The sequence below is a fragment of the Myotis brandtii genome, unplaced genomic scaffold (genome assembly GCF_000412655.1).
Source record: "Myotis brandtii unplaced genomic scaffold, ASM41265v1 scaffold440, whole genome shotgun sequence".
Classification (NCBI taxonomy): domain Eukaryota; kingdom Metazoa; phylum Chordata; class Mammalia; order Chiroptera; family Vespertilionidae; genus Myotis; species Myotis brandtii.
Window position 1 is genome coordinate 6,350,573 of NW_005366834.1, and position 23,750 is coordinate 6,374,322.

A 23,750-nucleotide genomic window follows, 5' to 3' on the forward strand; every position below is an offset into this window, starting at 1 on the left:
TGTGTTAAGTACTTTCTCCTCTGCCTTATTTAGTAGGAGTATGTATGTATGTCTTTTGTCTTTTTTCAGTTACAGTTTACATTTAATATTACTTTGTCTTACGTTCGGGTGTTACAGCATACTGGTTAGACAGTCATGTACTTTACAGAGGGTCCCCCAGTATTTCCAGTACTATTCGCCCCCCACAGGAGGAGGGCGTCCTAGCGTCTCTCCTGTTTGGTCCCGCTCACATTTTGTAGCTGCTTAATAAACGTTGGATAGATGGACGGACAGAGGGATAGTCATGGTCGTTTTCCTTAAGAATGTATTGAATTTCTAGTTACATCATAACCTTCGTTCTGCTTGACTTTCCTGGGGTTGACATGTTTTCCTTTATTATCTGACTCTGGTGGAAACAAGAAAACTCTTCCAAAATGAAGATAGGAGAGTTCTCTGATCAAAATAAATGTCCATTTTCAACTTCAAGCAACGTTTTCTATTTTCAGCTCTCCTGTGGTTTTCTTCACGTTAGTAGAAATCCTACCGGTGGTTGGAAGCCCCATCCTGGGGGTGAGGAGGGAAACTGGACTTCAAGTGCCCATTCTGAGAAGGTCCTACATTACTGGCCTTCTCACCTCTCAGTTTACTTTTCAAAAATGAAAAAGCACTGGAATATTCCCAGGCTTTAAATAATCTCTTCAATCAGGATTTTTCACGAAGTGTTCTGGGTAGAACAGAGGGTTTCACGTTTCCTGCCAATTTCTCTAGGAACTCATGGTCGTTGTTAAATGTCTGTAAAGGTCTGTGGGACTTGGAGGGAAGCCCTTCCAATGGTCTAAAATTGCAACAGCTGGGACTGGCGGGTACTTTGGCTCCTTCTCTTAACTTTGCTCCTTGGTGGTGGGAAACCCCATTTGCCCCGACGTGTAAGCAAGTTAATAGCACCGTTGGTCGGAGGCCTGGTCGTTTTCCTCCATGTATAAGGGCATTGCTGTGTGTAAATCCAGAGGTTGGCCACTGCTGACAGCCGCTCTCTCCTTCCCACAGCCAGTGGTTCAGCGTGCTGAGTCAGGTCCACGCGTCCACGGACCAGGAGATCCGGGAGATGCATGATGAGCAGGCAAACCCGCAGAATGCCGTGGTGAGTGAGCATCCGTGGGGTGGAGGTGATGCCCCGAGGGAGGCGAGGGAGCTGGGAATTTCTAGGCAATCTTTATTTTTAAAGGAACAGTATAGTAATTAAAGATTAAAACAGGAATATTCTGGCTAAAAAATCATACATAAGAACAGAATAAATTATATATTAGAAGTAGTAACAAACCATTAAAAGAACAAAACAAAAAAATCCCAATTTTTACCAAATCATGGGAGCACAGTACACTTTTCTTACCAGGACTTAGTGGATTTTGAATGGCATTCTGTCTTCGTCTGTCCCAGACACATATACAGAACCACAGAAATCTTATTTTAGAAATAAAGTCTTATCTTTTCATAAGAAAAACTTAACATCAAAGTTTCTTAGCAGAATAAATGTAAAATTTAGTGACAGATCTTAGTCTAAATTAGAACACTTGTATTATCGAAAGAAGTTCGTAGACACTCCTCGCTGAAGGCACTTTAAGAAAAAGACAGAAAGATTAATTTATAATTTTTCTAATGAGTGACCTGTAGCATCTGCCCTGCCTGGAAGCTGTCTGTACTCACTAAATACCTTCCTTAGGTAACTATCATGTTGCAGTTTACACAAAAAGGAGCCTTTTGCTGGCCTGCTTGGAGGGTCGTGATCTGGGGGTCTTAAGGTAAAGAGCTCTGTACCTGAATGGTTCTCTCACGCTCTCTACTTTCTGCTCCATCTGTTCCAGGGCACGCTGGACGTGGGGCTCATCGATTCCGTGTGCGCCTCCGACAGCCCCGACAGGTGAGCTCAGAAGTGACTTTTAACACAAGTAATTGGTTACCTGCATGCACTCACATCTCTCTCTGCTTTTCTGGGCCACCTTCCTCTGTATGGGGCTGTGAGAATGCTCTAAGCCGCATGTTCCCACCGGGTCAACCTCAGCAATCCACAGTCTTCGTTCTTGGTACCCAGTTTTACATCATCTGAAAGTTTTCCTCTTTGTGTCTCTTTGGGAATGCTGGGGGAGATAGTGAAAACCTAATATAGACAGTGCATTAAAACAGTAAAAAGCACATGTAGGAGAAATAGTCTTTATTTGGAAACAGCACAAACTCAGGATTCATACAGGAGGAAAATGCCTGTGTAGGAAAACAGTGTTTTTGCACAGAATTCCAGAAAGGGTGTAGCTCCCCTTCCTAAACTTACTAATGAATTCAAAAGATTGTTTTTTAATATTTTTATTGATTTCAGAAAGGGAGAGGAACCTGCCACACGTGTGTCAGGCCAGTCAATACCCAGAGCCCACATTCTTACTCTGATGGTGGCATTCCTGCCTCAGCAGTGTCTGTCTGCTCCCAGCCCTTTCACTCCCTCAGGCTGGGCGTGTAAAAACCATGCTTAGAACTTCCGTCTCTGCTCCGGCTTCTCCTCCTCAAATGCCCACCTTTCTCCCTTCCCAACTATAGACAAATCTTTGTTGCTGAGGAGCACCTGTCTTTTTCTGCCTGCTACACTCTTGTTAATCTTCCTCCCTTTTCCTTGAACTTTCGCTGCAATTAACTACAGTGAACTTGCAAGAGAGGCAGTCACTAGCTGACATGGTTAGATAGAGGAATTGGTATGAGCAAGGATCTGTGAGAGGCTCCAGGCGCTGAGGGGGAAAAAGTAAATTCCCATTATTATGTTACCCCTGACTGGGAAATGAGCCCTTGTTAGATTGCTTTGAAAACAGGGCCCAGTGGCTTTTTGTACCCGGCATAATGAAGTGTATCAGATATTCCGTTTACACCTTTTTACTGATGTTCTTCTAGTACTGGTGTCTGACATTTCATTACCGACGCACAGAAATATTATCCAGGGCAGGACCCAGAGGCAGGAAGAAATTTACTTTGGAGAGGCATCAAAACAAAATTTTCCCCCACGGTCACCTTAGGTAGCCTTCCCGGAACCCAGTTGCATCTGGAAAGTTTTGCATGAAGACATGTGTTCCCTTCCAGGGCCCTCAGAATGTGTCGCTCCCAGTGAAAAGGTTAACGATGCATAAAATAAATCCTGCGGAAATGAGCAAGGCCTGCCGTCCTTACCGTAAAATACAAATAGCGCGGCCGTTTCTGTCCCCATTGACCCATAAGTCCGGAGAAAGGCGTTCGGTCCTGGTTCACTCAGAGGTGATGCTCACCATCGAGCTAAGAGGCTTTGCTCCCTTGTCGCCCTGTCGCTCAGGCCCAACTCATTTGTGATCATCACGGCCAACCGGGTCCTGCACTGCAACGCCGACACGCCGGAGGAGATGCACCACTGGATCACGCTGCTGCAGCGGTCCAAGGGCGACACCCGGGTGGAGGGCCAGGAATTCATCGTCAGAGGTGACTGCCAGCGACGCGCTCCTTTTCCCCGGACTCCTGCTTTCACGTGCATGGATGTCTGCAGTATTTCCATTTGAGCAGCTTTTCCCAGTCATTTACTGGCTAAAAATAAGACAGAAATGATCATGGTCCTTCCTAACAAATCATCTGTAAGCATCGTGCAGATGATTACCTGGTATTTGGCGTTTCTCTTCCTAGCTCTCAATTTACACTCTCCTCTTGCTCTCCAGGGTGGTTGCACAAAGAAGTCAAGAACAGCCCGAAGATGTCTTCGCTGAAGCTGAAGAAGCGGTGGTTTGTGCTCACCCACAACTCCTTGGATTACTACAAGAGCTCGGAGAAGAATGCTCTGAAGCTGGGCACCCTGGTCCTCAACAGCCTCTGCTCGGTCGTCCCCCCGGACGAGAAGGTTTTCAAAGAGACAGGTAACCGGGGCCGTGTGCTCACAGCGAGCGGGGCCTGAACCAGACGCATCAACTCCTAAGGGTTCTGGGTCTGCTCGGAGCAAAGGAATGAGATTCCTACCAAGAGCGTGTGCTTTTTTTTTTTTTCCCCTCAAAAAGAAGCTCTTTTCTGGCTGACTTATCTTCTGAGGTTGTCTGTGCTTAGCTATGTGAACAGTTAGTATTTAAACCATCGTAAAGAGGTCTTGATTGATGGAGTTGCAGAGTCTTCTAAGGACAGTAGCATGTTAAGCCCATGAAGATTGTCCTACAGGAAGCTTTATTTTTATTTGCTTGAGTTTCGTTGTTTTTATCATTGTGCCACGAGAGTCAGAACGCAATTCTGCCAGTGAATGTAACTTAAGTAAAATAGAGGGTAGGCTTAGTTTTTTTCTTTTCAGTATTATACAAAATAGCTCTAGGCTTATTTTGATTTTTGTTGCTAGTTGTGATTTTGTGCTCCTTTAAAAATATAGCTATTCCATGTAAAAAATACCAGGATGTTTTTAGTTAGTTACTCTATTCCAAGTTACAGCTTGTTTTGAGCACAGAAACGGCTTACTTATTAGCACAGGTGTCTTCAGGGGAGAATCTGAGAAGGGAGAAGAGAACAGGGAGGGAGAAGGAGAAAGCTGTGGGCAGTTTTCTCTCTGTTCCAAGAGCCATGAAAGGGGCTTAGTTTATGGATTTTTCATCCAGATCAAATGTTACAATTTGCACATTTAATTCTGGGTTTATTAGTTTATGTTTGTCTTCCTCTCTCACTGTGAACTCCTCCTGTCTTTTGGATACCTAGGTACCCAGTGCAGGGCCAGGCACGTGTCCGAGTTCAGCAGTGGTTATTGAATTAAGCAATTAAAGGGGCTCAGGTGGAGATGATGTAGGCTGGACTCCTGGGACTCCGATGCAGGAGCGTGGCCTTGGTCGCAGAGGTCAGCGCTGATGTGTGTGCGATGCGTCTGTTACAGGCTACTGGAACGTCACCGTGTACGGACGCAAGCACTGCTATCGCCTCTACACGAAGTTGCTCAACGAGGCCACCCGGTGGTCCAGCGCCATTCAGAATGTGACGGACACCAAGGCCCCCATCGACACGCCCACCCAGCAGCTGATTCAGGACATCAAGGTAGGGTGGACCCGAGCCCACCCGGTGGTTCAGAGTCGCTCCCAGGTTGTCACCTTTAGGACATCAAGGCATCAGCATTAGTCAGGCTCCATTTTTATTCCGTAATCAGAGCTAACTCTTGGTAAATTTTGTGTTTGCATAGCCCTGCCTTTAGGAACCTAAATGTGAGATTTTAGGCGAAATTTCATGCTAAAATATTTTATCTTTACGGGTGTTTGATGTTGCTGCTGAGGCAGACCTGACTGCTGGCTTCTAGGCAGAGGGACGGTGGTCTGTGGTTTAGAGTTAGGTTCCCCATCACAGTGGCAGGAATTGCGTTGGGAACGACATGCTATGCCAAAGGTGCAACTTCAGCCCTGAGTTGGGGACCTTCTAGGAGTAACACGATAATTCTTCTCTAAACTATGTACAGTGTCTAGACCAGTGATGGTGAACCTATGACACACTTGTCAGAGGTGACACGCGAACTCATTTTTTTGGTTGATTTTTCTTTGTTAAATGGCATTTAAATATATAAAATAAATATCAAAAATATAAGTTTTTGTTTTACTATGGTTGCAAATATCAAAAAATTTCTATATGTGACACGGCACCAGAGTTAAGTTAGGGTTTTTCAAAATGCTGACACGCCGAGCTCAAAAGGTTCGCCATCACTGGTCTAGACCGCACAGGTGGATTCACAGAGAGCCCGGGTTGGTCTAGAAAACTTGGAGACTGTACCAGTGGTCCCCAAACTCACAAAAGCTCCTGTTCCCAGACCAACAGTGACCGTGTTAAGTTGCCATTTCCTGTGTGTAAAGATGAGCTGCTCAGTAAGTGTGTGTTGAATGAATGAACACACAATTAAATGGCCGTCGTGCATGAGGATTACTGCGCTCTTTGTCCTGGGAGGGAGACAGACATGGGGTATTCAGGTTGCATTGCTCACCCAGCTGGTCCCTGGTGCAGAGCCAGGTCAAAGAATTATTTTTACTGCTGTTCCTCCATGTTGTCCATGCAGACAAATTCCCAACACGAAGGAAAGAGCTGGAGCTGATTCTAAAATGATAGTGAGATGGGTATTTATTTACTGATTAGCTGGCCCGGCTGGAGTGGCTCAGTTGGTTGAGCTTCATGCGGTGCACCAAAAGGTTGCCGGTTTGATTCTGGGTCAGGGCACATAACTGGGTTGCGATTTTAATCCCCAGTCAGAGCACATATGGAAGGCAGCCAGTCGATGTTTCTCTCTCACATCAATGATGTTTCTCTCTCTCCTCTCTCTCTCTCCCCCTTCTTCTCTCTAAGCATGTCCTCAAGTGAGGATTTTAAAAACAAGGAAGTTAGCACATTGGATGGAGGAGGCAAACTCAGCCTTTGCACATGTGGAAAAGGGTCTCATATCACTAGTATGTTAATGACCCACCAAATTCAAGTCAGCCTCTTGGCATCAAAGTTATCTGTTTCCTGGCTGTTGGAAGCTAAATTCCACCGATTGTGTTATTATCTAAGACTCTGCAAAGCTTTCTGTGGAGCCCAGGATGCGGGATACTAATAACTTTATTTCTAGCCTTAAAAAATTTTTTTTGAAGCTGTCTTTTAGATCAGAGTAAAAAGAAAAGCACATATCAGCTGAACTTTCTCTTCCAAGCTTTATCTAGTCTTACAGTCTCTTAATTAATTTGAAATCAGGCATTCAAAGAGTAATAGAATTTTCCAAATGTGAAACCGTGCTTTTTTAAAAACTAGACAAGCTGCCCTAACTATGTCCATACCACTTTATTTTTAAGTAACTAAAGTTTTTCCTACTTTTAATCGGGTGTTACTGACAAAGTTTCATAGTGGAAATGGAATTACCAGGATAGAGCGACTCATTGGCTCCCCTCCAACTCTTCTGTGTATTTAAAGTCATAAAAGTGACTGGCTGTTTCGCATCCCATATGAACATTTTAGGAGCATAAATACATGATGAATTTCTGTGAGCAGATCTCTTAAATTTCAGGAGAGAGAAGGTAGGCACATAGAAAGACAGTCTCGCTATTCCTGTAGCTTTCAGGTAGAGAGAGAATACAAAAGACAAATTAAAGAATTAGCAACATGCATTTTAAAATGAATTATAGGTCAAGGTACATGGTTTGGCTAAGCGACAGCTAAATAATTAGCAAGAGAACTTTAAATTTATGTTTTAAGTCTGCATCATTTCAGAGGGAATCTTTTAAATAACATGGGAGCATATATGCGTGTGAAATGAAGAGAAAGAGTGATGTAAGGCAACGTGTGGTTGTGGCTTGTCTGCAGACACAGACTGGGGTCTCTTCGGGCTTCCAGTTACTAATGCTGGGTTTCCACCACCACCCTGGGTGTGTTGGACGGTGTAGACTTTGGAAACACGTTGGTGTGTAGGAGAACACAGATGCGATAATGTTTTTGGCTTGCTTTGTTTTCCAGGAGAACTGCCTGAACTCGGACGTCGTGGAGCAGATTTACAAGCGGAACCCCATCCTCCGGCACACCCACCACCCGCTGCACTCCCCGCTGCTGCCCCTGCCCTACGGAGACATCAACCTCAACCGTGAGTCCCCGGGTCACCCACTCCAGGCACTGCTCCTGCTTCCCCGTTAACTCTTCCGCTGCATCAGCATCCCATGGTTGTAGTGGTGTGAGGACTGTGTACTAGAGCAGCGGTTCTCAACCTGTGGGTCGCGACCCATTTGGCGGTCGAACGACCCTTTCACAGGGGTCGCCTAAGACCATCCTGCATATCAGATATTTACATTATGATTCATAACAGTAGCAACATTACAATTATGAAGTAGCAACGAAAATAATTTTATGGTTGGGTCACAACATGAGGAACTGTATTTAAAGGGCCAGAAGGTTGAGAACCACTGTACTAGAGGGAAGAACTTTAAAGGAATCAGAAAATGCCAGCACTCCCATCCACGCACTCAGTCACCTTAATATCACCAAGAACGGATGCTACAGTCTTCGTTCCGATTATGGAACCAATTGGCAACAGACCAACTTTTTAAGTAAGAATGTTGTACGATAAAGTAATTGAATTACATAACAAGACAGTTATGTAGTTATATAATTCATAAACAGTTATGACTTACAGAACATAACTTGCCCCTGTAGTTTTTATTATTATTATTGATTTTAGAGAAAGGGAGACAGAGACAGACATTGATCATTTGCCTCCTGCACATGCCCCAACCAGGGATCGACCTGCAACCTGGGTCGAACGAACCCATGTACAGGACGATGCTCCAACCAACTGAGCCACCCAGCCAGGGCACCCTTCTGTGTTTTAACAGCTTTTTCCAGCCGATTCAAAGGTACAGAGACTCTGGTGAACACTGTGTCATGACGTAGCCGTCTGTCCCCGCTCCTTCCTCTCATCGTCCTTCTTGGACCCCCTGGCGTGACTCCTGTTGGTTTGCTTTCCCCAGTGCTCAAGGACAAAGGCTACACCACCCTGCAGGATGAAGCCATCAAGATCTTCAACTCCCTGCAGCAGCTGGAGTCCATGTCCGACCCCATTCCCATCATCCAGGGCATCCTCCAGACGGGGCACGACCTGCGCCCGCTGCGCGACGAGCTGTACTGCCAGCTCATCAAGCAGACCAACAAGGTGCCACACCCGGGCAGCGCCGGCAACCTGTGCAGCTGGCAGATCCTGACGTGCCTGAGCTGCGCCTTCCTGCCCAGCCGGGGCATCCTCAAGTACCTCAAGTTCCACCTGAAAAGGTAGGAGCTGAAGATAGGTACCGTAGCATTTCACTGGCATGTGGGATCCGAAAAACAAAATGAACAAGCAAACAAAGCAGAGATGGGGCATAGACACAGAACAAACCGACGGTTGCCAGAAAGGGGGGTGGGGGGGCGCTGGGTGACAAAGGTGAAGGGATTGAGAAGTACAGATTGGTAGCTACACAGTAGTCAGGGGATGTAAAGTACAACCTAGGAAATATAGTCACTAATATTGTGATCATTATAAATGGTGTCAGGTGGGTACCGGACTTACAAGGGGAGGAGGGATCACTTTGTAAGGTATATAAATGTCTAACTACTAAGCTGTACTCCTGAAACGAATAAAATATTGATGTGCACTATAATTTAAACATTTAAAAATGATTTTTAATGAGGAAAAGGTGTGAGATGGCCTGGGCGGAGCTGTTCACAGTGTGATGGACTGTGGTTCGGATCCAGAGGACCCCCACCTAGTGGGTCAGGGACTCCGGGTCAGACTGGTGGGTCACTGACGTGAGCTCAGAGGGAGCACAGATAGCATTCGTCTCTCTAAGCCACAAAGGCTGCATCAGGGACCAGGCCACTTCAGTGTAGTTTTCAACGTGTCAGAGGACATTGGATACACTTAATTACTACAGCCACAAAGAGATAGAAAGCCCTCCAGACTTGGGTACTCATTCCAGATGAAACACTGGTAGAAACAGCCTGGTTTCGATTCTGATTACCTGAGGAAAACCATTTTCATAGGACAGCCGAGGCAGGACTCTCTCAAGTGCAACAGTCCTGCAGAGGTGGAAGGTGCTTCCAGGCAAACACTGGCTTTTGGGGTTGTTGTTGTTGTTGTTGTTGTTGTTTGTATTTAAACTGAACCTACACAGGCTGTGCTGGGCCCCTGCTGGGAAGTGGCTGGTGTTTGCTCCATTCACCACCAGGTGCCTGCCCGCCACCCCGAAGCAGCCCAGCTGCCAGCAGCCCAGCCGTCCCCAGTCTGGCAGTTAACAGTTGGTACTTGTCTCCTAGGATACGGGAACAGTTTCCAGGAACCGAGATGGAAAAATACGCCCTCTTCGTTTACGAATCTCTTAAGAAAACCAAGTGCAGAGAGTTTGTGCCTTCCCGCGATGAAATAGAAGCTCTGATCCACAGGCAGGAGATGACGTCCATGGTGTACTGCCACGGCGGGGGCTCCTGCAAAATCACCATTAACTCCCACACCACGGCCGGGGAGGTGAGGGCCGCCCGCCTCACGCCTCACACCCCGTGTGATGCCTGATGCCGACTTGCTCGAGTCAGGAAAGTGGTGCACAGTCAAATCCACTGTCGTGCCAGGTTGTGATTTGCATAGTGCAGCTGCTCAGTAAACACGGGAACAAACGTAACTTGCAACCAACCACAGTGTAAAGAGATAAAAATAGGTCCTGAAGATGAGTAGAGACACCAAATCAGAGTGCCAGTGGATCTGAGACAATCCCAGTCCTGCTGATCTGACAAGCAGTAGAGTGTCTCGTAGGGATTGCAGCCCTGACTCGGGCTGTCCACTGTGGCGAGGGTATCACACTTCTGCAATGAGGTGTTGATATTTCCACACAAATATCTAGAATGTTCACTGAGGTGAACACCTTTTCTTTTCATTGTTTTCTGTTTTCTTCTTTCTCCTTTAACATTTAAGTAAAGCCCAAAATCATCTTGTGCACAAGATACATCGGTGGAAGTCACTGTTGTGTCTTGCAGGTTTTTTTGGTTTGTTTGTTTTTTTAATTTTTTATAAGAATTTATTTGAGTCAAACTGACAACATGCTGGGGACCAAGACCATGTGCACTCTCTCTCTCGGAGTTTTTGAAACACAGGGCTTCCGTTTTCATGTGCTTTTCCTCCTTGTGTGGGTTTGTAAGTTATTCGCCCAACATCTGCCCCTACCTGTGTTCTTTTTGCCAAGAAAGAGCTAATAAAACTGGTTTCAAGAGAAACAGCACCTTTGGAATTCTGGGTGGGCACACAGGACAGTTTTGGGGGGCTCTTTGGACCCTAGCTTTTGCTGGCAGCTCCCTCCGAGTTCCCAGGAAGGCACATTCTAGAAGCACAGCTCTGGGTGCTGATGACCTCGGGCGTGTCTTGCAGGTGGTGGAGAAGCTGATCAGAGGCCTGGCCATGGAGGACAGCAGGAACATGTTTGCCCTGTTTGAGTCCAATGGACACGTCGATAAGGCCATCGAGAGCCGGACCATCGTAGCCGATGTGCTAGCGAAGTTTGAAAAGTAAGTTCCTTCTCCCTGAAGTGCCAGCCGAGTAACTAAAAGCAACTAAGAACAAGAGTGGGGGACTTGGACTTCCATTTCCAGCCTCAGTGTGCACTGGAGTTTGTTTGATTTTATCTGTGTTGAAGCTTACTTAGCTTTTCATCTCTGCGGGCTGATTTTTTGATTCGTAGGTAAAGCCACTGTCTGAGAGATGATTCAGTTTGTCATTGTTCCTTTGCCCCATCCCTCCCATCCCCTCTTTTACTCATTGCCTTGGGATTCCTGACTCGTAGGTTTTCACTTGTGCATTAGCTGTGAAACGGGGCCAGTAGATGCAAACCAACTTAGAACTCTCTATATCTCTCTTGGAACTCTAATTTTGATCTGTGCCTCTTCTATCCCTTTAATGGCAGAAAAGAATATTCCTGTTCCATATGAACACGGCCTCTGTAATATTCATGTCAGTTTTTATAAATGTTGTAGTTTATTTGAGGGTTGGGAATGAAGAAATCGCCTTGGTTTCTTTCCTTTCTATGGATTCAGCATAATGCTTAGCTAGCACTAACTAGACCGGGGCACTCGGAAAATACTTGTTAGCACAGTTTAGTTGAAGGCTGCCTGTTTGCTCTGTTAAAGCGAGACCCGGATGAAAGCATGGCTTCCAGCTCTGGTTCAGTAGAAATCACGAGGGTCTCTGATAAGCCTCGCTCTTATTGTTTTCTCGCTCTCTCCATCCTCATCTGCCCACTCGGCTATCTGAGCTTGGACAGGACCTCTGCATCCTTACAGAGAATAAGCCGTCGTGTACAGTCAGCTCCCGGTGGGTCACCCAAGCCTGCCTCTCGTTTTGCTTCCTCAATATCTCTTGACTTCTGTCTGTAGGCTGGCTGCCACCTCCGAGGTGGGCGACCTGCCCTGGAAATTCTACTTCAAGCTTTACTGCTTCCTGGACACGGACAATGTGCCGAAAGACAGCGTGGAATTCGCGTTTATGTTTGAACAGGTAAAGGAACTTTTTTTAAAATATATTTTTTATTGATTTCGGAGAGGAAGGGAGAGGGAGAGAGAGAAAAAAAAAACCAAAAACATCAATGATGAGAGAGAATCATCAATGGGCTGCCTCCTGCAGGCCCCCTCCTGGGGATCCAGCCCACAACCCAGGCATGTGCCCTGACTGGTAATTGAACCCGGACCTTGTGGTTCATTGGTCAATGCTCAACCACTGGCCAGGCTAAAAGGAACTTTTAGACACAGATTCCTTTATCAGAGGGCAGGGGTGAAACCCATTACTACTACCTTTGTAAATTAACTGCTAATCCTTAGAAATTCAACATGGTAGTCAACTTCCCTGCATGGACAGAGTCGGCTGCTTGTAGATGAAACTTATGCCCATTTTAGTTGAACTCCTGGGCCAGGAACTGTTCTAGTTGGGCTGAGAGACAATCAGGAATAAAATACACATGTTAGATGGTATCCATGCTAGGGAAGCAGCGAAGCGGGGTCAGGGTACCATTGTCATTGAGAGAAATCTGATGCAGGAGGGCGAGAGCCAGGCGGGCATCCCGTGTCTGCCCCTAACGCTGTGACCACTCCTTTCAGGCCCACGAAGCTGTCATCCACGGCCACTACCCGGCCCCCGAAGAAAACCTCCAGGTGCTGGCGGCCCTGCGGCTGCAGTACCTGCAGGGGGACTACTCGCTGCACAGCGCCGTCCCGCCCCTCGAGGAGGTGTACTCCCTGCAGAGGCTCAAGGCCCGCATCAGCCAGGCCACCAAAAGCTGCACCCCGTGTGAGCGGCAGCGGCGGACCAGCTTCCTGGAGGGGACGCTCAGGCGGAGCTTCCGCACGGGCACGGGCTCGGTGGTCCGGCAGAAGGCAGAGGAGGAGCAGATGCTGGACATGTGGATCAAGGAGGAGGTCTCCGCTGCTCGCGCCAGCATCATTGACAAGTGGAAGAAGTTTCAGGGGATGAGCCAGGAGCAGGCCATGGCCAAGTACATGGCTGTGATCAAGGAGTGGCCTGGCTACGGGTCCACGCTCTTTGACGTGGAGGTGAGAGCCGGCTGTTGGGCGGGTGCGCGGGCAGTGGCTGCTCCAGGGACCAGGCTGTGTCCGAGGACATAGATCAGTGCGCCCATGGCCAAGTGCACACGGAGGGAGGATGGGTCGGAACACTGCTCCCTTTTACCCTCTTTTCTTAGAGCCCCCCAATTTTACCCTTAACACACCCACCCACTAAAGGTTTTTTTTTTTCTTCTTTATAGTAAATGTTTTTTTAATAATAGGAGTGAGTGAAAAATTAAGATGTCCACCTATTCTGAAATAACTTCTTTCTTATGGAAGCTACAGATCCAATAAAAAGTGCTGATAGAAATGCATTGTAAAATTTTTAAAAAAAATTAGAACTATGTATTCAAAACTTTGGATATACTTGGATTATTTTACCTTTTTTATTTTTCCCCCATGCCTATTTTTAGGGAAGAATTTCTGTTTCATAATTGGAATCTAGCCATTGAATTTTTCTCTTTTGTTACAGTAGACCATTTATTTAAAAAAAACAAAAACACCTTACTGATGGTTTAGATCCAGCCTTGGCCAACTGCAACCTGAGGACCAAACCATGCCTGCCTCTTTTTTTTTAAATAAAGTTTTATGGGAACACAGCCATGCTCATTCCTTTATATATCTTTGGCCACTTTCACATTAAAGTGGCAGAACTGAGTGGCTGTGGGAGAGACCGTGTGGCCAATAAGCCTGAAATATTTACTGTCTGACCCTTACCATAAGCTTACCAGTCCTGGGTCCAGATGGGCTTCCATTTTTCTTACCACAATTCAGGATGTTATCTGATAACCTTTAAGTGAGAGTGTAAACATCTAAAGATTGATTTTATATTTCAAGATCCCTTCATGGCTTTTCCTGGGATGCTGTCTTTGGTTTGGTTGGTTGGTTGGTTGATTGGATTATGTTGGTTTTATGGGATGCTGTCTTTGGTTGGTTGGTTGGTTGGTTGGTTGATTGGATTATGTTGGTTTTTGAGTATAAATCAGGTCCTTTGTCCAAGTGGCTCCTCTTGGTGTCACTCGTGTGTGTGCTGGTGTCACTGTACTGGTTCGGATCAGCCCCTGTTGTTTTCCCTACACTGGGGCTCCATTTTCCTCCCCTGATCCCTGCGGGAAAGTCTGTCATTACCCAGTGAGATCGGCCACTGCAGCACAGCAGGTCACTGCTGCTCCCTGTCAAGACATGTGTTGTTCACAAGGAGCCAAAACTGTTCAGCACAGAGTGATTTAAAGAATGTCCTTCTGTGGTCCTAGACTTTGTCAGAGAGATGCCATTTTTCGTGGTTCTGTTCCCTGCCCTACATGAGCATTGCCTGTGTTCAGCATTCTGTGCAGAGGCTGCCTGAAAGCCTGTCTTGTTTTCTGGGTGCTGTGCTTCTAATTGCTTCCTGATCTAACCCTAACACTGACTCTTGTCCCCAGTGCAAGGAAGGCGGCTTCCCCCAGGACCTGTGGTTGGGCGTCAGCGCAGACGCTGTCTCCGTCTACAAGCGTGGGGAGGGGAGGCCCTTAGAAGTCTTCCAGTATGAACACATCCTCTCTTTTGGGGCCCCCCTGGCCAACACGTACAAGATCGTGGTGGATGAGCGGGAGCTGCTCTTTGAAACCAGCGAGGTAAGAGGCAAACGATGGCCTTGAAAAAATAGAAAAACAATGCACCATTTCCTGATGCCTTTGACAAGGTAGTTTTTATTTGAGTATTTCTCACTAAGGCATGGGAAAATAGTGTGATGGTTCCTACCCAGCTTCAGGTTCCTCCCAGGCTGAAATCTGATAATCCCAAATTTCTTCTGTATACCTCTGCAACAGAGAAACATGGTTCCCTTGTATCAGGGAGGAAAGGAAGAGAGAAAGAAATGATACGGATGTTCAAGAAGAAAAACATCGTTTGGCGATAGAGTCTTGTGAAGATTAGTGGATGCTGATGGCAGCGAGTAAGAGCAGTAACACTCGGCTCTGTGATGTCCACGGAGCAGGAGCAAGGCAGGGATGTGGCCATCCTGGGCAGAGCTAATTCTGGCTCACAGAGTCATCAAAAATGCCTGAAATATGTGTGCTGTCCGCTCTAAAGCTTACACTGTAATAATAATGATGATACAAGAAGCCTGTTGAAGTCTCCACATAGGCAGCTGCCTACGAGCGGAGGCAGGGAATGGAGATGAATCTCCGCTGCCAGTCTGGCTGTTAAGTGCTGGAGAGGAGGGGCTGGAAGGAGCGGTCAGGCCAAGGCTGTGGTGCAGGAGCTAGATGAGGCCGACTGAGATGGAGAGAGGTGGGGAGCCGTTGCCTAGAGTGTCTCGGGTGCCAGGCTGCAGGGTTTGGTCGACTCCAGTGGACAGCAGGGAACTGCGCTGTGGTCTTTGTGCATGAAGTAAGGACAGCGATGACAAGCAGTGATGCGGGATGGGATTGGTTGGCAGGAAAGAGAGAACCGGGAAGTGGAAGCCAGTGAGGATGTCTTAGCAGGGATCCAGGCCAGCCATAAGAAGCGATGGGCCAAAGGGGGTGGGAGGAGCTAATTCGAGCTCACACAGGCATGGAGCAGAGCTGGCCGCCTGCCGCTCTCTGCCCGTCCCTTAGAGTCTCAGTTCTGTTTTCTCAGTTGCACCATGAGGCGTTGACTCGAACTATACGGTGCAGTCTTTCACAGCTATGATTGTGGGCTCTGTCGTTTACCCTTACTTTAAATGGGTAGAGAAAGCCCAGCCCTGGTGATACCAATTTTAGCATCATCAGGTTTATTTGTTTTTAATGTGCAAAGTCCGACGATTTCACATTAAGCAAAATTGTCATTTTTGCCTGCAAGAACCACCAGGTGGTGCACACTGTTTGGAAAAGCCACAGTTCCCCTGTTCCCTGACTAGGAATAGGTAAAAGCAGGTAAACTTGTAGCTTCATATAAAACTTGAGCTGTGGATTTGCACAGCAGGCTGGTGGTGGCTTTTCCTGGGAGGACGTGTGGTTGTTGGGCTGGGCCCGCTGGCCCGGCAGAGACTGGTGACCCTGTGCCGATCTGCTTCCCGGGCAGGTGGTGGACGTGGCCAAGCTCATGAAAGCCTACATCAGCATGATCGTGAAGAAGCGCTACAGCACCTCGCGCTCCGTCAGCAGCCAGGGCAGCTCCAGGTGAACCCAGGCAGGAGTCCGTGTGTCTTCAGTCTCTGAACATGCCCCCCTCTGGTCTGGGCCGGTCCCTGCGTGCCAAGCCCAGGGCAGAGCTGCCGGGCCCTCTGGAAGCCTCCAGAAGGGAGGTGTCTCCGAGGGACCTATTGCCCCGTCCACTTCAGTGATCCTGTATGAAGCTGTCAACCTTAACCCGATTTCCAAAGCTTTACTACTCTTAGATGACTTATGCCTTAACAAAGAGAGAGGAAACGTACCCACGCCGCCGCCAAAGCAGCCAGAAGTGCCTTAACTTGTGGAGCAACACTCACGGACCTTCACTGTGCTACTGAGGGGAATGCTCCCCGCCTTGTTGGGGAGACTGGCAAAGCCTGGAAGTGGGGGGGCATTTATCCATCAACTATGCACTAACCTCCCCGCCTGATTTCCCGACTTTGAGGGAAGGTGAGGGAGTGGGGAGGGGGACAGGGAGCGGGACGGGGAGCACAAGGGGACAGTGTATTTTAGTCGGAGTGCTGCTGGCAGCCTTCCCGGAAGACGCGTATTAACTTTTTTTTCTTTGTTTCATCTTTTAAGTATATGTGCTTGCTTGTGCATGCATGTGTTCATAAACCCATCACTTTAATCATTGTCTCAAGAGTATTAAAAGCAAAGGGAAAAAGGAAGTGCAATGGTGTAAACAGTCTGTCTGTATATTTTAATAGTTCAGAGTTATAGTCTCCAATTGTTACTTTATAAGGTGGTGATATTAACAGACCGAATCCCGGATTTCCCCCCGTTTTTGCTGTATTTCGAAAGCCGCATTTGGACTCAGTTTTGTTATTCATGTAGCAAAGTCTGCATTCTGTGTCTGCTGTGTTATAAACAGATATGCAGCCTGCAGATAACTGTATTTATAAACCACTCTTAAACAGCTGGCTCCAGGGCTGTTTTTAGAACTATATGAAGTCTTTTTGGAGTCTTGAGTTTCTAAAAGATTTAAGTTAAAAAATGTTTCTTTGAAAGTTAGCTCATATGGCTCCGGGTAGATCACATATAGCCACGTGGAATACGGGGAGAAGTGCTGTACTCCCCAGAGGTGACCTATGTGTGCAAGTCTTTAAAGCAGTGGTTCTCAACCTTCCTAATGCCGCAACCCTTTAATACAGTTCCTCATGTTGTGGTGACCCCCAATTTCATTGTTACAAATTGAACATAATTAAAGCATAGTGATTAATCACAAAAACAATATGTAATTATATATGTGTTTTCCGATGGTCTTAGGCGACCCCTGTGAAAGGGTCGTTCGACCCCCAAAGGGGTCGCGACCCACAGGTTGAGAACCGCTTCTTTAAAGGACCCTGACATTAAATGCTGAGGCTTTACTATAATACACAAATTTTATCTCAAGTTTATAATGGTGGTCTGAAAAGGCGCCTGTAAATAAATCAGCATTTGTGACCAGAAGAAAAATAATCTGGTCTTGGACTTTTATTTTCATATGGAAAAGTTGTAAAGCCTTAGGCCAACTAAGTCTACCCACAAAGAAAAAAATAATGCCTTATCCCTCACAGACAGCCATGTGAAAGTGAAATCATCGTTTGTTGGCTGCAAGAAAGTCTGACAATAAAAGATATTAGCTAATGTACAGTGTGCTTTCTTTATCCGAGCGGCTCTCAATTCATATGGGATCTTGTTTTTTTGTTGGTTTGGGGTTTAAGGCTTTGGGCTTCAGGGTACCTCAGCTGTGTGTTTCATGCCCTTGGTCACTGGTCTGAAAACAGACATGTAGATGTCTCGACTGCTCTTGTAGGCACGGAGCATGACTCCAAGAAAGCTGAGAAGGTAAAAGCAGGGTTCGAGGAAATCACAGGTGAAGGGCGGTGGACCTTGAGCTGGTCTGGCAATATGGCAAAGGAGAAGGAGGCCCCGAAGGAGGACAAGCACAGGTGTGGAGGTGGAGATGGCATGCAGTTCCGTTGCCCTGGCCCCAAGTAGCATCTCACTGGTCTCACATGATTCCATCTTTGTGCCCCTCAGCCCCCCATAAATGCTATTCTCCACAGGAGTCAGGGCCATGCTGCCCTGGCCCCAAGTAGCATCTTCATGGATCTCACATGATTCCACCTTTGTGCCCCTCAGCCCCCCATAAATGCTATTCTCCATAGACCAGACGCCCAAAGGGATCTTTGCTATAAAACACAAATCCAAATATCTGCCTCTCCTACTCAAACCTATTACTCTCTCCCCAAAATGGCAATCTGTACTACAGTACCCTGTATTTTCTGCCCTGGCTGCCTCGACCCTGGTTTCCTGCCACTCCACCTCCTTCCTACTTCAGCCAAACTGACTGACTCAACAGCACACACTGTCATTTCATCCTTATTTTATCAGCCCCTCGAAACTGGGGTATTAGCTGCCCAGCAGTGAGGATGGTAACTGATGTCTCCTGGTGAAACCCGGTGTCTGTATTCAAGAAGACGAGAGCGGTAATTCCCCGGAACCTGGAGCTCCGGCCGCGATGCGCTGGTGAGGGTTCATCAGGGATTCTCCAGGGGGAAATCGTCCTGCTTCATGGTGTTTGCTGGTTTCCGTGGTGTCAGTGTTCCCGCCGTGGCTCATTTCCGTGGCTCATTTCAAGCTCCAAGGAGACGTCAGTGTGTGCAGAGTTGGAACAAGATGCGTGGTCGGACCCATTGCTGGAGGGAGCTTGGCCCTGCACACCACGGAAAGGTGGCACCAATAAGTAATTTTTCAATTAAAAATAAAGTCATCTTCAGAAGAAAATGTCTTAAGTAAAAAAGACACTCATAAAGCTTTAAGTACTTTGGGGAGGAAAGTTACATGAGAAAATTGAAGAGGTTTCAAAGTATATACTTTGTTCCTATCTTTAGTTTTCCCAGGAACTTTGTTTTCTCTTTCAAGTAATAACAGGATTATAGTTGATTTGCAGTTTGAGACATAAACAGGGTCTGTTACCCCTGAGGCACCCAGATGTTTGCTTGGTGGGAACCAGTTGCCTGATGAGAGTTCTCATGATTCCTCATGACCCGCCAGAAAAGAAAACGAGTCATTCCTGTAACTTTGATCTCTTGGGGGAATTGTTCTCCATAAGTTTACTTTATAACTTGACATTGAAATTTCATAGGCCTCGTTATTAGAGATAACCCCAAGGATCAACACCAACCATAGCCATTTAACTTTTACTACATATTTACTAGATTCTTGCTGTTCAGATTTTTAAAATACATATTTCTGTGGGGTTTGCAAATGAACCATAAGAACCGTCTTAAGTTGCTTAGAGCCTCGTTGGGGGTAAAAGATATAAATATATGAAACTAGAAGTTGATTGTATCATAGCAAGAGGGCAAGGAGGAGAGTTTTCAAAGGAGAATACTGCACTAAAAAGGAAAAAAACAAAACACAAATGCAGATTTGCAGTGAGAGCACATGCCAGTGGCACAAATGAATGAAGAAAATCCATGAGGCAAGAATGAACAGTGTGGATTCCTAAGTATTGCTTCTGACATTGTCATGTGTTTTCCTTTGACGGTCTCCATTGTGGCCAACGGCATAATTACCATTTCCTCAGCACACATTATGTTTCAGGCTGTCCCAGGGGTGGTATTACCATGATTATTTCATTGTATCCTCACAGTAAGCATGATGTAGGTGCTAACCTATTGTTCATAGCTTTTTGAGATTTAGAAAATTTAACTTACTGTAACAGCTTTGCTGTGTAACAAATCACTCCAAAATTCAGTGGCTAAAGCAACAAACATGTTAATTCTCTAGGTCAGGGGTCCTCAAACTTTTTAAACAGGGGGCCAGTTCACTGTCCCTCAGACCGTTGGAGGGCCGGACTATAGTTTAAAAAAAAACTATGAACAAATTCCTATGCACACAGCGGCGGCAAAAACACCCGGCGGGCCGGATAAATGTTTTCGGCGGGCCGCATGTGGCCCACGGGCCGTAGTTTGAGGACCCCTGCTCTAGGTTGTCCGTTCGAGCTGGGCTCAGCTGGGCATTCAGCTCCAGTTCAGCTGCGGCCAGGTCAACTGTGTTGACCTTGACGTGGCTTTCTCATGTGTCTAGGGCCTCAGATCAGATGGTTGAGCTCTGTTTCATGTGGTCTCTCATCCTCCAGTTAGCTAGCCTTTTGAAATTAAAAAAATAAGTAAATAAATGAAAATAAAAACCAACGTATTTCTACATAGCAGCAACAACCAATTATAATTTTTTAAATGATACCTTTGAGAATGTTATAAAAAACATTTAATATCTAAGAGAAGATCTGAAGAAATAAGGTATGTCTGATGTCAAAGCCCATGACATCTCCTGTATGCTTCAGTCGGAACTAAGATGTAAACTGATCTGCAAAAGCAATTGAAATGAAATGAAACAGAAAGTACTATGATACAAATGTCAGCTAATCATAAAAACAAAAATATGATGCCTGGCCGGCATGGCTCAGTGGTTGAGCACTAACCTATGAACCAGGAGGTCACAGCTTGATTCCTGGTCGGTGCACATGCCTGGGTTGCGGGCTCAATCCCCAGTGTGGGGTGTGCAGGAGGCAGCCAATCAATGATTCTTTCTCTTCATTGATGTTTCTATCTCTCCCCCTCCCTTCCTCTCTGAAATCAATAAGAATATTTTAAAAACCCACACAAACAAAAATATGTTGCAACTTAAAGGAAATGGGTTTATAACCCAACTTATTTGTTATCCAGCTAATGACATACAGCTTCTAAGTTCATGGACCTTCCTCTTCAATGATGCTGAGTGAGTGTAAAATGTAGTAAAAAAAAAAAAAAAAAATTAACTTCTAAAATAAAACAAAATGCAGCCCTTTGTGACAAAAAGAAAGTCCCATTTATGGGTTAGTAAACAGCTTCTGCCGGAAATGTTTATTTCGTATTTTAAACCATCTGGCCTTCTGCTTGGTAGAGTCATGAATTTTTTTAAAGTAAATTTCTGCTGCTATTCAACCAGAGCTCACTACTGGGAATCACCCATGTGAGAAGCACATCGGTTGCAAATTGATACCTGCCATTAAAGGCACTTCTCTTTCCCCTGATTCTGTGCAGTGACTGTCATTCAGGCCTCAGCTTTAGTGGTACTTCTCCAGAAAGGCCTTCCACACCCTCAAATGTAAAATAGCTAGTCTTTATCGCATCCCCACGTTTGCCACTGAGTGATGTTTCTTGTTTGTTCAATTGTCTATTGTTAAGTCTTCCCCAGTGGAAACATAAGCTTGGTGAGAGCAGAAATCTTTTCGTATGGATTATTGTCACTCTTAACTAGAACTGTGTCTGAACATAGTAGGTACCAGTAATTTCTTCTTAAATAAGTGGAGGAGTAAATAAATGATTTTCAATTTGGGGGCCACCCCAGCTGAGATTTCCCTAGAGAATAGAGGTTAACTGCTGATGCTTTGGGAAGTGCGATTCCTGGGCAGCAAGGGTAGGAAGCTATGCGAAGTGATGTATTTCCATGCGAGCCACTGCTTTGAGTCCCATTCCAGTTGCTCAGCAGGAGCATGTGTGTGGCCACATGGGATATCTCTACTCAGGCTGTGGTGAAGTCCCGCCTCTGAGCAGTCCTCCAGAGAGGAAAGAAACGAAATTTCTCTTCCTGGCTTGGTCCTGTCTCCTGTTTCCCATTGGTTGAATTTCACTATGTGAGGTTTCACATTTTCACGTCATCTGGTGCCTTTAAAGGCCTCGTAGCTACGAAGCCATGTCCCATACTGTGGCCAGCTGAATAATGGCCCCCCGCAGATGTGAATGTTACCTTGTTTGGCAATAGAGACTTTGCAGATGTGCTCAAATTGAGGATTTTGAGATTAGCCTGGATTATCCATGTGGGACCATTAGAATCACATTATAAGAGAGACAGAAGATCTCTCGTAGTAGGAGACGTGACAAAATAAAGGTTGCAAAGGGGCTACAAGCCAAGGACTGCTGGCGCCTCAAAGTTGGGAGAGGCATGGAATGTATTCTCCCTGTAAACCCTCAGAAGGAACCAGCCCTGCTGACACCTTCCTTTTAGCCCTGTGAGACTCTTTGCAGACTTCTGATCTCCAGAACTGGAAGAAAATACACTTAGGTTGTTTTCACCGACTGAGTTTGTGGTAACTTGGTGGAGCAACAGTAGGAAATTAATGCCCACATCCTGTAGGGGAGCATTTCCTTTAAGTCTGTGGCAGGTGGATCCAGAGACACCACATACACAGCCTGACTTCTCAAGGGTGGAATGTCACAGGCCTACAGGGAGTCGGCCAGCCTTCTTGGCCCTGAGAGCCTGGGAACCCATGAGGCCAGAATATCTGAGCAGGTCTGCAAGGTGTGCATAGTGCAGAGGCCCATACTCAAAATGACTGCTCAGCCCTGACCGAGTGGCTCAGTTGGTTGGAACATCATCCCCTACACCAAAAGTTTGCAGGTTTCGATTCTAGGTCAGGGCACATACCTAGGTTGTGAGTTCAATGCCTGGCTAGTTGAAGATTAGAAAAATTTCATGCATCAGGCTTCTGGTATGTATATAAATTCTTTGGTTAATCTCTTCCTGGCCCCTCCCTCTGAAATACGTCAGTCTGTTGCATGTTTCAATGTCTCTGGATCCGTTTTGTTCATCAGTTTGTTTTGTTCATTAAATTCCACATATGAGTTAGATCATGTGATACTTATCTTTCTCTAACTGGCTTATTTTGCTTAACATAATACTCTCCAGGTCCCTCCATGCTGTCTCAAAGGGTAAGAGATCCTCCTTTTTATAGTTGCATAGTATTCCATTGTGTAAGTGTACCACAGTTTTTTAATCTATTCATCTACTAAGGGGCACTTGGGCTGCCATTTGACCCAGTGATCCCACGGCTAGGAATATATCCTAAGAAGCCCGAAACACCAATCAGAAAGAATATATGCACCCCTATGTTTATAGCAGTGTTATTTACGATAGCTAAGATCTGAAACAGCGACCACCTTTTCAAAAACAACTCTACATTAAGTACAGGGGAGGACGAAGCTTTGGTGGACAGCTGACTGTCACTTGCTACAGTATGCCCCTCTGACCAAGAAATATTCATGAAGACTCTGCTCCCAACCAAAAAAAACATTCAAGGGATTTAACTCAAAATCCTATTAGTTACTGACCGCATCCCTAGGGGCAAAACTGATGGTTAGCCAATAAGAGAGTGCTCAACCTATACAATCAAAAGAAGTCAGGAGGCTGGGGGGACCACCACCCCAATAAAAAGTCACAATCCCTTACCCAGTTTCCAGGCCTGAGTTAAGTTTTGGACCCAAGCCCATTCATTGAAGAAAAGACCATTTCCCCGGGAGGAAGAACCCTGCAACACCACACAAGTGTATCTGCTCCTCGGTCTCCCAGTCCTTTACCAAGGAGCTCTACTTGGTAACTGAACTCTGAGAAATATCCAAGCATCTTGATGACTGTTGGGCAAGGCCTTAGTGGACATTAATACCTAGAGACATTAATCATTACCACGGCCTCTGTTTGAGTGCGGGAATATTGGGGCTAGGTAATAAATGGATAATATTTAAAAAGACAGTTCCCTTCAAT

General features: G+C 46.1%; 1 protein-coding gene across 1 annotated transcript in view; it reads left to right on the forward strand.

The window, feature by feature from the left end:
• MYO10 (myosin X) overlaps nucleotides 1–17,127 on the forward strand; it is a 205,652-nt gene extending 188,525 nt beyond the window's left edge. The window contains exons 30-42 of the mRNA XM_014546332.1: nucleotides 1,091–1,120; nucleotides 1,842–1,897; nucleotides 3,320–3,462; nucleotides 3,693–3,887; nucleotides 4,874–5,031; nucleotides 7,456–7,579; nucleotides 8,460–8,757; nucleotides 9,781–9,988; nucleotides 10,880–11,016; nucleotides 11,881–12,001; nucleotides 12,598–13,050; nucleotides 14,484–14,675; nucleotides 16,090–17,127. Coding sequence (XP_014401818.1) covers nucleotides 1,091–1,120; nucleotides 1,842–1,897; nucleotides 3,320–3,462; nucleotides 3,693–3,887; nucleotides 4,874–5,031; nucleotides 7,456–7,579; nucleotides 8,460–8,757; nucleotides 9,781–9,988; nucleotides 10,880–11,016; nucleotides 11,881–12,001; nucleotides 12,598–13,050; nucleotides 14,484–14,675; nucleotides 16,090–16,191 — 2,217 coding nt within the window. The 3' untranslated portion in view covers nucleotides 16,192–17,127. The remainder of the gene's footprint in view (nucleotides 1–1,090; nucleotides 1,121–1,841; nucleotides 1,898–3,319; nucleotides 3,463–3,692; nucleotides 3,888–4,873; nucleotides 5,032–7,455; nucleotides 7,580–8,459; nucleotides 8,758–9,780; nucleotides 9,989–10,879; nucleotides 11,017–11,880; nucleotides 12,002–12,597; nucleotides 13,051–14,483; nucleotides 14,676–16,089) is intronic.
• The last annotated feature ends 6,623 nt before the right edge of the window (nucleotides 17,128–23,750 follow it).